This window comes from Epinephelus fuscoguttatus, linkage group LG18, assembly GCF_011397635.1.
Source record: "Epinephelus fuscoguttatus linkage group LG18, E.fuscoguttatus.final_Chr_v1".
Taxonomy (NCBI): Eukaryota; Metazoa; Chordata; class Actinopteri; order Perciformes; family Serranidae; genus Epinephelus; species Epinephelus fuscoguttatus.
In genome coordinates, this window is record NC_064769.1 from 41,292,116 (window position 1) to 41,307,361 (window position 15,246).

At 39.9% G+C, this 15,246-nt stretch overlaps 1 protein-coding gene across 1 annotated transcript in view; it reads left to right on the forward strand.

Moving 5' to 3' along the window:
• fsd1l (fibronectin type III and SPRY domain containing 1-like) overlaps window positions 1-14,951 on the forward strand; it is a 44,685-nt gene extending 29,734 nt beyond the window's left edge. The window contains exons 7-13 of the mRNA XM_049604841.1: window positions 607-840; window positions 7,159-7,257; window positions 8,144-8,273; window positions 12,624-12,712; window positions 13,886-14,140; window positions 14,238-14,326; window positions 14,466-14,951. Coding sequence (XP_049460798.1) covers window positions 607-840; window positions 7,159-7,257; window positions 8,144-8,273; window positions 12,624-12,712; window positions 13,886-14,140; window positions 14,238-14,326; window positions 14,466-14,567 — 998 coding nt within the window. The 3' untranslated portion in view covers window positions 14,568-14,951. The remainder of the gene's footprint in view (window positions 1-606; window positions 841-7,158; window positions 7,258-8,143; window positions 8,274-12,623; window positions 12,713-13,885; window positions 14,141-14,237; window positions 14,327-14,465) is intronic.
• Window positions 14,952-15,246: the final 295 nt, after the last annotated feature.

Sequence of the window (15,246 nt, forward strand, 5' to 3'; positions counted from 1 at the left end):
TAGAAGTACACAGATCGCAATATTAGTACACAGATCTCAGTATTAATACACAGATCTCAGTATTAGTACACAGATCGTACTATAAGTACACAGATTTCAGTATTAGAACACAGATCTCAGTCTTAGTGCACAGATCACAGTATTAGTACACAGATCTCAGTTTAAGTACACAGATTTCAGTGTAAGTACACAGATCTCAGTATTAGTACACAGATATAAGTATAAGTACGCAGATTTCAGTATAAGTACACGGATCGTAGTATAAGTACACAGATTTCAGTATTAGAACACAGATCTCAGTCTTAGTGCACAGATCACAGTATTAGTACACAGATCTCAGTTTAAGTACACAGATTTCAGTGTAAGTACACAGATCTCAGTATTAGTACACAGATCTAAGTATAAGTACACAGATTTCAGTATAAGTACACAGATTTCAGTATAAGTACACGGATCGTAGTATAAGTACACAGATTTCAGTATTAGAACACACATCTCAGTATTAGCACACAGATCTCAGTATTGCTATACAGATTGCAGCATTAGTACACAGATCGCAGCGTTAGTACACAGTGTCTGTACATCTGAGTTATGTATTTGCTTCAGTACCCAGAGCTCCAGAGATCGATGTCTCCAGCTGTGTCGTCCGTGACAACGCCATCACGGTTGTCTGGCGACCAGCTGGTGAGGCTGAAGGCGATGGTGATGGCGTCAGTGGACGAATTGAATGCTATGAAGTGGAATACCAAAAAACAAACCGTGACAGCTCATTGAGACCCACAGGAGAACCATGCTGGGAAAAAGTCCATGACATCAGAGAGACGCATGTCACTATTGCAGGTGAGAGGTCAGAGGTCACAGTTAGAGGTCAGGGGTCACAGACAGAAGTCAGAGGTTAGTCAGAGGCCATGTCTCAGGTCAGAGGCATAGATATATATACGTCGATGCCGCACCCTGGCTTGTGGGATGCGTCAATACCGCCGCCATCTTGCCTAGGTGCTCTGACCGGTTCAGACCCGTGTCAGACTCGGCAAAAATGCCACATTTTTGCTCTACATTTGGGTGTACGAATGAAAGAAGTGAAGCAAGCAGAAGGGAAAAACATTCCACAGGTAAGAAGTTGTTTTACAATATTTTACTGTTACGAACATGTTTAATGAGATATATGTCTCAAAAAGTGATCCTTCTTTTAAGCTAATCAAGTAAAGTAACTGTCCTGATCTGGTCCTAATGCCAAATTAAGCTAACGCTATGTCACACAACTTAAAGAAAAAAGGTTAACATTTATATAATATTACTTATAAAATTATGATGCTTTGTCAAACAGCTATGTCAGTGTATGTGTTATTCCATATTGTCAGCTATCTGTTTCACGTGACATAACGCAGTGTAACGTTAGTAGTTAACTTGTGGCCTGAATTGTAACTACAAATTATGTGGAACTGCGTTTTTCTGACACACTTATTTTGTGTGTAGTTTCCCAAAAAACACAGATAGGAGACGGGCATGGGTAGCAGCAGTGAGGAGAAAGGACTTCGACCCGAGTGACTCCTCAGTCATCTGCAGCTGTCACTTCAGACCTGAGGACTTCGACAGGACTGGGCAGACTCCTAAAAATAATACTAGCTACTGTAAACTGTATTTTTTGTAAATATGACCTAATAATGTAAACAGTTCTGTGTCCAGGCTCCCATGAGCACTGTGGTGTTATACATATGAGAATAAAGCAAAATGTTGTGTAAACATGCAGCTCTACGTCATTTATTTTCACTTGTACAAAACCAACATTTGTTAATCAGAATGTGTAACTACACTGCAGCTTGGCACAGTCCTGCTGATACACTATTTTTTGCACATTGTGTGAAATGTGAATAAACGTTTATAATCAATATTAATAATTAAATGACATCGTGGTGGGCATTGTACATCTAGTAAGGAAAAAGAATATTTATTACATGGGGAAAGTTTAGTTTAAATGTGTTGTAGAACTATTGCTGTTACTTTATATCAGGTCTCTATCGTCTAAAGCAGTGTTAGTAAACGAATTAATATCAGATAATCATATTGATTTACTCAGTCTCACTGAAACCTGGCTGTGTCCAGATGAATATGTCAGTCTAAATGAGTCCACTCCTCCCAGTCATAATAATACCCACATTCCTCGAGGCAGCGGCCGAGGAGGGGGAGTTGCAGCCATTTTTAACTCTAGTCTGTTAATCAGCCCTAAACCTAAACTAGATTATAATTCATTTGAAAGCCTCGTTCTTAGTCTTTTACATCCGACCTGGAAAACCTCGCAGCCACTTTTATTTGTTATAGTGTACCGTGCTCCTGGCCCGTATTCTGAATTTGTATCTGAATTCTCAGAGTTTTTATCCAGTTTAGTTCTTAAATCAGATAAAGTTATTATTGTAGGCGATTTTAACATTCATGTCGACGTTGATAATGACTCCCTGGCTACTGCGTTTATCTCACTATTAGACTCCATTGGCTTCAGTCAGGGTGTACATGAACCCACTCACTGTTTTAACCATACCCTCGATCTAGTTCTGACGTATGGAATTGAAACTGATAACCTAACAGTCTTTCCACAGTATCCCTCGCTATCGGATCATTATCTGATTACTTTTGATTTCTTTTTACTTGATTACACGCCACTCAGCAACAGTTACTATACTAGATGTTTATCACATAGTGCTGTCGCAAAATTTAAGGAAATGATTACTCCGTCGTTAAATTCAATACCAAGTCCTTCAGTAACAGAGGTTTCCCGTACCGACTTTAACCTCTCCCGAATTGATCATCTTGTCGATAGTATCGTAGGCTCGCTGTGAACAACACTCGACTCTGTAGCTCCTCTTAAAATGAAGTTAACAAAGCAAAGAAAGTTCGCTCTTTGGTATAACTCTCAAATCCGTAAGTTAAAACAAATATCGCGAAAATTTGAAAGGAATTGGCGATTAACCAAACTGGAAGAATCTCGTTTAATCTGGACAGACAGTCTCAAAACTTATAAGAGGGGCCTCCGCAATGCCAGAGCAAACTATTACTCAGTATTAATAGAAGACAATAAGAACAACCCCAGGTTTCTTTTCAGCACTGTAGCCAGGCTGACTGAGAGTCAAAGCTCTATTGAGCCTTGTATTCCTTTAGCCCTTAGCAGTAATGATTTTATGAGCTTTTTTAATGACAAAATTCTAACTATTAGAGGCAAAATTCATGACCTCCTGTCCTCAGATAGTATCTATCTAACCTCAAACACAGCTGTAAGACCAAATATATATTTAGATTGCTTCTCCCCAATTTCTCTTCAAGAATTGACCGCAGTGATTTCTTCATCTAAATCATCAACGTGTCTCTTAGACCCCATCCCAAATAGGTTGCTTAAGGAGGTCTTTCCTTTAGTTAACACTTATATATTAGATATGATCAATATATCCTTATTAACAGGCTATGTACCACAGTCTTTTAAGGTAGCTGTAATTAAACCTCTACTAAAAAAGCCCACCCTGGATCCAGAGGTGTTAGCCAACTATAGACCAATATCTAATCTTCCCTTTATGTCAAAGATCCTTGAGAAAGTAGTCGCAGACCAGCTGTGTGATTTTCTCCATGATAATAATTTATTTGAGGAATTTCAGTCAGGATTTAGAGTGCATCATATCACTGAGACAGAACTAGTTAAAATGACCTTCTGATTGCTTCAGACAAAGGACTTGTCTCTGCACTTGTTTTTTTAGACCTTAGTGCGGCGTTTGACACAATTGACCATCAAATTCTGCTGCAGAGACTGGATCACTTAATTGGCCTAAAAGGTTCTGCACTGAGCTGGTTTAAATCTTATTTATCTGATTGTTTTCAGTTTGTTGACGTTCATAATGAATCATTCTTACGTACTAAAGTTTGTTTTGGAATTCCACAAGGTTCTGTGCTCGGACCAATCCTATTTACTCTATATATGCTTCCTTTAGGTAACATCATTAGAAATCACTCTATAATTTTGTATTGTTATGCGGATGATACTCAGTTGTATTTATGGATGAAGCCAGAAGAAAGTAATCAATTAACTAGTCTCGTTAACAGACAATCAGAGATCTCTGCCTTCTGATAGTCTGGGGACACTCCTTTCTAAAGTGTGCTTAACACACTGGCGAAAACGGCTGGCAACAAAGCAACACCTCTTGCATTTTTGAAAAGGACACGCCTTCTTGGAAATGTGCGCTCCCCCTTTTCTCGTCCGCAAGGTAACAAACACACTGAGAGCTTGAAAAAGGATGCCGAGAGATTTAAGTCTGTTTTATCAAACGTGTGCTCATCCGTGAAGAAATATTTTTTCCAGCCGATGTCTTAGTTACAACATGATTGAGCTAACTGGAGTAGTTTCATGTCATATCCGACAACGGGAGGCTTTTAACAGATGACGTCCTGATGTTAGCTTTGCTGCTGCTGTTAGCTGTCCCTGTCAGCTGCAGCCACTGATGCTTTCTAGACATCATGATTTCCCAAAACTGAATAAATACCACACATAGCAACACAAAACTGCTTTGCTAGCTCAACCATGTTGTAAGTAAGATATCTGCTGGAAAATAGATTTTTTTCACGGACTGTTTAATGAGGTATTACCTGTTACAGACACCGCTAATGCCTAAGAAATAACGTTAGTAATGTTTGTTCAATCATTGTGTTTATAACTTAGACTTTACAAACATCGGATTTGTCTAAACGGTGATACAGTGATGTGAAAAATGTGATATATATATATATATATATATATATATATATATATATATAGCTAAAAGCTTTACTGGTTTTCTACCCGGAAGTATTTGTAAACAACAGGGCAATTCCCTCTGTAGTCCAGCTGGACGGATGAGTCATGGCCTTTAAAAGATTATGTTTGTTTCTTTTAGTTGGCAAGAATGTGTTGCCGCAAACGCGACAAACATCCACAAACTTTGGCAGAGTTTTCTGCGAGCACGGCTGAGCCATTTTGTGCTGCTACACATGTTTCTAGTGGGACTATGTTCACAAGCACAAGAGTTCAGCGAGCCACCAAAGCATCGCCCTGCAGATTTACTATTGGTTCTGCAACGTAGGGAGTTTTTTTAAACTCTGAAATCGTATACGCTCATCTAAACACAAAATCAGGGAGAAAGTCATCAGTCTTTGGTTAAGGAAAGCGTCTAAAGACTGATTTGTGATTCTATTGATTAACTAAACTCCATAACTGCCTTAAAGACATAAAAACCTGGATGAGCACCAATTTCCTGATGTTAAATTCAGACAAAACTGAAGTTATTGTTCTTGGCCCCAAACAACTCAGAGACTCTTTATCTGATGACATAGTTTGTCTAGATGGCATTGCTCTGGCCTCTAGCACTACCGTAAGAAACCTCGGAGTAATATTTGATCAAGATTTGTCTTTTAATTCTCATTTAAAACAAACCTCACGGACTGGATTTTTTCATCAGCGTAATATTGCGAAAATTAGGTCTATCCTGACCCGAAAAGATGCAGAAAAATTGGTCCACGCTTTTGTTACCTCTAGGCTGGATTACTGTAACTCTCTATTATCAGGTAGCTCTAGTAAGTCCTTAAAAACTTTCCAGCTAATTCAGAATGCAGCAGCACGTGTACTAACAGGAACTAAGAAACAAGATCATATTTCTCCTGTTTTAGCTTCTCTGCACTGGCTCCCTGTAAAATCCAGAATTGAATTTAAAATCCTACTGTTAACTTATAAAGCTCTAAATGGTCAAGCTCCGTCATATCTTAGAGAGCTCATAGTGCCATATTATCCCACCAGAACACTGCGCTCTGAGAACGCAGGGTTACTCGTGGTCCCTAAAGTCTCCAAAAGTAGATCAGGAGCCAGAGCCTTCAGCTATCAGGCTCCTCCTGTGGAATCATCTTCCTGTTACGGTCCGGGAGGCAGACACCGTCTCCACATTTAAGACTAGACTTAAGACTTTCCTCTTTGATAAAGCTTATAGTTAGGGCTGGCTCAGGCTTGCCCTGTACCAGCCCCTAGTTAGGCTGACTTAGGCCTAGTCTGCCGGAGGACCCCCCTATAATACACTGGGCACCTTCTCTCTCTCTCTCTCTCTCTCTCTCTCTCTCTCTCTCGTATCCTATTACTGCATCTTGCTAACTCGGCCATTCTGGATGTCAGTAACTCGGCTTCTTCTCCGGAGCCTTTGTGCTCCACTGTCTCTCAGATTAACTCATATCACAGCGGTGCCTGGACAGCGTGACGTGTGTGGCTGTGCTGCTGCCGTGGTCCTGCCAGATGCCTCCTGCTGCTGCTGCTGCTGCTGCCATCATTAGTCATTAGTCATACTTCTACTGTTATTATACACATATGATTATTGTCACACATGTATACTATCAGATATGAATATATTATTGTTAATTATAATATTATTACTTTAATTAATGTTGTTGTAAGCTACTGCCATTACCGTCTGTCTCTGTCTGTCTCTCTCTCTCTCTGTCTCATTGTGTCATATGGATTACTATTAATGTATTATGCTGATCTGTTCTGTACGACATCTATTGCACGTCTGTCCGTCCTGGAAGAGGGATCCCTCCTCAGTTGCTCTTCCTGAGGTTTCTACTGTTTTTTCCCCGTTAAAGGGTTTTTTGGGGAGTTTTTCCTGATCAGCTGTGAGGGTCCTAAGGATAGAGGGATGTCGTATGCTGTAAAGCCCTGTGAGGCAAATTGTGACTTGTGATATTGGGCTTTATAAATAAAATTGATTGATTGATTGATTGATTGACTTTATCTACATAAGATCAAATATTTTGGTATGAAAAGCTGCATTTTTTATTTAACCAAATATCCTGTATCATAACTACATGTCTGACGATTGTAACAAACCAAACCGCATGAAAATTGGTTGAGAATTCAGCAAGTAATGATGATTTTAATCATAAATAGTCTCCTGGGCAAGATGGTGGCCGCGTTGACGTATCGCTCCAATGAGGAGTGCCGTTGAATGCGGCATCTATGTATATATATCTATGGGTCAGAGGCCACAGACAGAGGTCAGAGGTTACAGTCAGAGGTCATGTCTCAGGTCAGAGGTCACAATCAGAGGTCATAGCTGTTAAAATGAATTATAAAAATGTTCTAAAGGAGTCGTGTCTCTGTTTCAGGTCTGAAGTTTGACTCGCGGTTCGTTGTCGTTCGAGTTCGAGCAAGAAACAAAGCAGCTGCTGGCGAGTTTTCTGAGCCGGTTGCCATGGAAACCAGAGGTGATAACATGACTGAATAAGTGATGAGTTGTCAGTTTGTATGTCAATATGAAGAACTATTGGTCATATCAAACATGTACAGAAGTGTTTCTAATAAACTGGACACAAAGTCTGTTTCCACGGTAACAATATAGACAGAAATCATGTCATCCGTGTGTCTCCAAAAGTTATCAACTTTTCTCATGATTTGATTTTTATTATAACTTCTCCTTGTCTTCCTTCTTCTGCTTCTCCTTCTCCGTTGTCTCCTTCTTCTTCTCCTTCATGTCTGTCTTCTGCTTCTCCTCCTTCTTCTCCTCCTTCTTCTTATTTCTCTCCTTCTTCTTCTACTTCTTCCTCTCATTCTCCTTCTTCTGCTTCTCCTTCTTCTCCTTCCTCTCCTTGTCCTGCTTCTTCTGCTTCTTCTTTCCCTTCTTCCTTTTCTTCTCCCTCTTCTTCTCCTCCTCATTCTTCCTCTCCTTCTCCTTCTTCTCCTCCTTTTCCTTCGTCTCCGTCTTCTTCTCCTTCTTCTCCGTCTTCTTCTTCTTCTTCTTCTCCCTCTTCTTCTCCTCCTCCTTCTTGCTCTCCTTCTACTTCTTCTCCTCCTCCTTCTTCCTCTCCTTCTCCTTCTCCTCTTTCTTCTTCTTCATTTCTGTCTTCTTCTTCTCCTCCTTCTTCTTCCCCTCCTCCTCCTCCTCCTTCTTCTTGTCTCTGTCTTCTTCTCCTCCTTCTTCTTCTCCTTTGTCTCTGTCTTCTTCTTCTTCTCCTTCTCCTGCTTCTTCTCCTTCTTCTTCCTCGTCTTCTTCTTCCTCTCCTTCTTCTTCTCCTTCGTCTTTGTCTTCTTCTCCTTCTTCTCCCTCTTCTTTTTCTTCTCCTTCTTCTTCCTCTTCTTCTACTTTTTATGCAGCATATAACTTTGGCTTTGATGTGGCGACGGCTCACGCTGAGCTGAAGGTTCAGGGTGACACTGTGACTTGGGAACCACAAGGGGTCAAAGGTCACGACCCTCGACTCAGAGGAAAAGAGAATAAAAGCAGGTGAGGTGACGACACATCACAGACAGACCCACACACACACACACACACACACACACACACACACACACATAGACAGACAGACAGACAGACAGACAGACAGAGAGAAAGAAAGAAAGAGACAGACCCACACACACACACACGACTCCTCCTGCTGCTGCTGCCATCATTAGTCATTAGTCATACTTCTACTGTTATTATACACATATGACTATTGTCACACATGTATACTGCCAGATATTAATACATACTTTCAACATATTGTACCGCAGTAGCCAGAACTATAACTATAATATTATTACTTTCATTAATGTTGTTGTAAGCTACTGTCATTACCTGCATCTCTCTCTCTCTCTCTGTCTCATTGTGTCATGTGGATTACTGTTAATTTATCATGCTGATCTGTTCTGTACGACATCTATTGCACGTCTGTCCGTCCTGGAAGAGGGATCCCTCCTCAGTTGCTCTTCCTGAGGTTTCTACCGTTTTTTTCCCCGTTAAAGGGTTTTTTGGGGAGTTTTTCCTGATCAGCTGTGAGGGTCATAAGGACAGAGGGATGTCGTATGCTGTAAAGCCCTGTGAGGCAAATTGTGATTTGTGATATTGGGCTGTATAAATAAAATTGATTGATTGACACACCCACAGACACACACACAGACAGACACACAGACAGACAGACAGACAGACACAGAAAGATAGACAGACAGACACACACAGAAAGATAGACAGACAGACAGACAGACAGACAGACAGACAGACACACAGACAGACAGACAGACAGACGAACACAGACAGACAGACAGACAGACAGACAGACAGACACACACAGAAAGATAGACAGACAGACAGACAGACAGACAGACACACACACACACACACACACACACACACACACACACACACGAACACAGACAGACACATACAGACAGACAGACAGACAGACAGACAGACACACACACATGAACACAGACAGACAGACAGACAGACAGACACACCCAACCTATCAAATAAAAACCTGACGAATTTCTTTACAGTTTATTATACAGATCTTGTTATCAGTCACTTCATATAGTGAGGAATATCGTATCTTACCATGTCTTAGGCTTGCGTGTGTTTCTCCCTGTCTATCCACATTTGTAGTCCGGCTTTCAAGATGCAAATATCTCCATATTGTCCAGTTGACACTCCATCAAACTTTGTATGACAAAACCAGCCACTTCACCTTTGCGCACCCAGACAACTGCAGCCTAATTATGCATGCTGACAGGGCCGTAGTCACCATATACATTGGGGGGGACAGGGGCCCCCCCCCCCCCCCCCCATGCCCAAAATGTCCTCCCAGTATATGACTGAAACTGAAAAACAAATATTATCTTGGAAGACAACACTGCACTTGGTTGACTATTTTCTATGATCTTAGATGTAAATATTGCATGTTTCTTTCAGATAAAACACATGACTTGACTTGTGAATGAGTCAATGGAATTTCTTGCAATAATGAAAAAATACTGGCAATCATGTCCGCCTGGCACAAACCACATGTTTTGGACAGCTGTGAAGTGACAGAATGTCCCAGCATCATGGTTCTTATATTGCCAGATTCCAGAGAGTCTCCCCTCTTCATATATGGCAGAATATGTCAACTTCCAACTTGCTATGCTGAGATACATGTAAAAATGTAAGAATTTAGTCACACGGATTTGTTTTTTTTATTGATATAAAATTTAACATAAAATACAGGCACATAAAAGGACATGGAATGAAATCAGATCTGGTTAGCCCAGATTGTCCTGAGAAAAACAAGATATAGCATGTGTATGTAGCCTTTATAATGACTATGATATGAGCTTAAAAGTAAAGGCAGTAAAAATACCCCAAAAATGCCTAGGGCCGATAGGGTTAATGATTAATGAGGGCACCTAAGGTAACATAAGGTCATTAATGAATGACTCAATCAATCAATCAATCAATCAATCAATCAGCATCTGTATGTCTGTGGTGCAGCTGCTCTACGGGCGCAGTGATGCAGAATCCGTGATGATCGTCATGTCATACCACAGACACAGAATAACTTTGGCTTCATGCACCACTGAGCAACTTTAATCTGAATGAACGGAGTGCTGCGGAAAACACTGTTTCCAGATTTCTTCATACATGTTGTAGTTATCATGGTTTTTATTTTAGACCTATGTTCATACAGGAAACAGTATCCTGCAGCTGTTACAGGGAAATTCATAAGAAATGATGATGTAACTCTGGTGTGTGCATGGCACATAAGGAAACACGAGGTCACGATGTGACAAAGGAGACGACAGATGCCTGAACTCCTTGTTGCTGAAAGAATGAATGTTGTACTTGTGTTTTTAAGTCATGGGCCATTAAGAGTATCGATGAACATAAACAGGATCATGTAAACAGTGACTGTCTGTCTTTAAAGGGCTAAATTTTCTGTCTATCATCACCTCCAACTTTCAGACTGGTTGTTGGTTTGTTTTAATCTGAAGGTGTGTATTTGATTTTTTGTCCTTCCACAGTCTCCGTCCTCTGCAACACGCTCAGGTAGAAACCGTCATCGCTGACTGGTTGCCTAGTAACCACTATGTCACCAATCACTTTCTTCATCTACCATTTCTTGCTTCATGCAGCTAATCACATCATGATCATCATCATCATCATCGGCCTGCAGAGCCGCAGATTTAGATGCCCACATGTGAGAGCTCAAGAGGGTGGGGCATCTGTCAATCATTTAAATTCGTCCTGTCAGAGACTCACAAACATATCAATTTTCAATTCAGCCAATTGCCTCACAGTAGTCAAAGTAGTCAACATTTCAGCTAGCTAGCTAGCTATGCTAGCACTAGCTATGGTTCATGTGTCATCTCCCAATCATCACAGAAACTTTCACCACTGCTCATTTTAGAAAGCACCGAACGTGTTCTGCGTTTAGATCATCAAATGGACGGTGGATCATAGACGTTTGTTTCTGGCTGTCACCAATCAGCCATAGCTAATGTAGCTAGCAAGATAATGCAGCTAGCGGGCTAATGTTAGCATGCCTGACCGCAGACAGCAGTCAATCAAATTGCCAATGTAAACTCAGGACAGGTTTTCTTGTGGTGTCCTTTCTAAAATGAGTGGTGGGGAAATTACGACATTCTGTTCTGATCGAGGAGTTAGCGATGAAGCAGTACAGCTCAGTTAGTTAGCTAAGTTAGTTAAAAGTTGTCTGATGAAGATTTGTTGAGGGTTGATGTTGGTCCAGAGGAACAACAGAAAAAATGACAAAGTCCATGGTGACAGTAAATACAGGGGTGTGTGGATGCTGGAGGACCTCTGACAGATGAGGGGTTTGATGGAGGTTGTTTAGGAGCTCAGAGTCAGGATGCTTGTCAGATTTTTACCCGGGGGCTTTGTGTCCCTGTCCTCCAGACAGGCAGACTCATCCTTCTGAACCATTTTAGCACTGATGCAAGTCATAATATTGACAGACAGCAATTGATTTTTTTTTTCATGTTTTTAATCAACATGTTAAAGAGGAAACTTTTCAGTGAGCTAATGCTGCAGCCAGAGACAAACATCCAAGACTTATCGTCCGTTTGATGATCTAAGTGTAAGATACGTTTTTTGGGTTGGTCCTTCTGAGGTGAGGTGACAGGTACTAAATTCTGTAACAATCCACTTTCAAGGAGCTGATAAGCAGACAGTGGTTGGTAGCATAGCTAGTGAGCTACTGCACTAGCTTGTATAAACTGTTTTTTTTTCTTTCTTTCAACACAAGGCGAATGTTATGTTAGAATAATGATGTCAAACATTAATTTACAGATGTCTGTCCGTACAACATAAACTGTACATTTGAAACTTTGGCTCGGCAGCTCTGAAGGTCGATGCTTTTCCAGTGACATCACTGCTGACATCACATCAGTGTTTATTTTCCAGTTTTAAATAAAATCTATTTTTGAATTCTATAATTCTTTTTGATGTCAGTAAAATGATTTCGTTTTTGTTGTGTGTTCAAACAGGTGATTTTAAAGTGTGAAAAAATTTACAATTGAATTAAATTTATTTTAATTTGTTTTTTAAGAAAAACTTTTCATGAAGTGAATCTTTGTCAACTGTACTACATTTTTAGAAAGTGTGACGTGTGGACTGGTATATTTTGTATATTTCGTTCAATGTTACAATTATTTTTTAAATCAGTTTAAATTTTGATTCACTCACATTTTATTTCATTTCTCTCTGCTGCATCATTGCTTCGGCACGACCTCATTGGTTGTTTCACTTTGTTGTTTTTCCACTTTCATTCTCAAGAGCTTCAACATCTTTTAAAATGCTGTTATGTTCTCATTTTATCAGCAGTAGAAGTGCCACGCCTTCGCCCAGTAAGATGGCTGGAGGTCGAGCAGGACGTGAACGTTTTGCTGGAGAGTCATACACAGTGTTGGGTACTTCGACATGAATACCTCACAATGATGCTAAAGCTAATGCTAATGCTAATGCTAAGAATGAATTCATTTTTACATGTTTTATAGTTTGCACTTTTTTCTAATCAAAATGATTAATATAATATTAAAAACAGGAAACTGTTTTCATCTATCTGCAGTTAATCTGAGAAACTACTGGAACAATAAGCCTCATGTTGTATTGTATGACTTTATGCCCAAGGACGTTAGTTTAAAAGTGCTGTTTCATTCCATCACTGACTGGAAGTTTTCCAGAAATTGTGTCAGAGAAAAACAAAGAGTACTGTCTGTTAAGGTTGAACTAATAGGACTCAAGAGCAGGACTCAACTCAGGTTCAGTTCACAACAAAAGTCTTTAATGAAAAAGGCTGGTTCGGTATACAGGAAGGCAGTCAGACAAGGCAGAGGTATCCAAAAACGGTAAGGCAGAGGCAGGGTCCAAAAAACAGAACTAGATCATACACTCTTGAGACTCACACTGGGAAAAAGGCTGGGACGCTTACAGGGAACTGAAAAGACGAACTGGCAGAGACAAAGGGATGCACACAGACTAAATACACAAGGGAAGGTGGGATAATGAGACACAGGTGACACTAATCAGGGTGGGGCAGGTAATCACACAAGGCGGGAAACACAGGAGGACAGGAGGTGAGGATCTGGAATGACAGGAAAATACAAAAAACAGGAAGTAATCAAATGCCCAAAGACAGAAAAACATAACAATACTCAGGGACTTTAAAGAAAACTGTGTTCAAAACCCAAAATTTGCATGTCATGTATCCATAATAAACATCAGAAAAAAGTTTTAAAGAAAACAAAATATCTCCAAAAAAAATATTTTAAAAAAGCATGTTTAACAAAAAAGCCAAAATCAGCTAAAAAAAAAAGACCAAATATTTTTGATGAAAAATTTGATTTAAAATTTGTATGCCTCTCACCTAAGCCAAAATGAAAAACATAGACATGTTTTCTGTTTTAAATATTTTAGCATTTAATTAAAAATTTTTTTAAAACTTACATATAGACGTATGTATATATATATATATATATATATATATATATTAATATTTTTCGTCAGACTTTATGAATTCAAATATTTTCTGCTTTAAAAAAAAAACAACCCTAAAACATGTCTGTTCTTCTTCTGTCTCCCAGGTGACCAGGAGATGACTGGTGGCTGTCACTACTGGGAGCTTTGCCCCCTCACAGATTGGAAATCGTTCAGTGTGGGTGTGGCCTACCGGGCCAGCCTTGGCCGTTTTGACCAATTAGGGAAAAGTGCTGGATCATGGTGTCTCCACGCCAGTCAATGGCTGCAGAGGTCACTTGCTGCAAAGCACAACAACCGAGCAAAGGCTCTTGATTGGCCGCTGCCTCAGAGAATTGGAATTTACTGTAATTATGACAATGGTACAAAAATTTTTTTTTTACTTTTTGTTGTTTTGTTTTTACTTTTATCTTCAATATTTTAACATTTTAAGTTTCATGTGATGTGTTCCTGTTTCAGGTGATTTGTCCTTTGTTGATGTGGGTCGTCTTTGTCTTCTTCACTCCTTCAAAACAAAGTTCAGCCAGCCGCTTGTTCCTGCTTTCACCGTTAGTATTACACCAGTGCTATAGCAGTACTACACCAGTGCTACACTAGTGCCACACCATGCAGCAGTAACACTGTGATACTTTAGCATACGTGCTGTACTTGCATGACAGTATTAACAGTAATAAAACTGTGTTGCAGGTTTGGTGTGGTGGAATCGTCATAACAACTGGCCTACAGGTGCCGAGCTTCATGGGTAATTTCCTGTCCACTAGTCGGAGCCTCAGTAACCTGACGCAGTAGCTCAACCTCATCCAATCATCTGTTTTCATTTTGTTGTTATTTGTTATAACTTCTTTTTTGTATATATTTTATTCATTAATTTAATAATTATTACATTTTAAACAGAAATTTGTCATGAATTGAAAATATAAAATAAATGTTATCATATTTAATTAAATGTACTCTATTGATTATAGTTTAAGTTTGAGTGCTCTTAATTTGAAGATGCACTGAAGTTGTCTGTGAGCCAGTTCTTATTTTGACAGATTTTGTGTAATAGGAAAAGAAAGTAGGGTTTGCAGATGTCGATTGTTGTGTGCAACAGTGTTTAACTTGAGCTCTTATTTTACAATATATTGTTTTTACTGATGTGTGGATTTGTGTGTGCATGTTTGACATCTGATGTGGGAGTTGATTTGATTTATGGTTTCATATCTGAAATCAAGTGATCAATCAATTTCATTTATAAGGGTTAGGGAGGGTTAGGGAAGGGGAACGGAACCTGTCCCCTGTAAGGGACTGGAGGTGCACGGGCCTCCCCCAGGAGTCTCTGCCAGCCTGGAACACCCAGTTGTTTTGACGGGGATGCTGGCCATGTTTGCTGTAGTGGACCAGGGTCCAGCCCCCACTGTCATCGCTAGAGCCCATGTTGGGTCTCTGTTATTTATGTATACTGTTTGTGTTTTTAATTTAGGCTTAG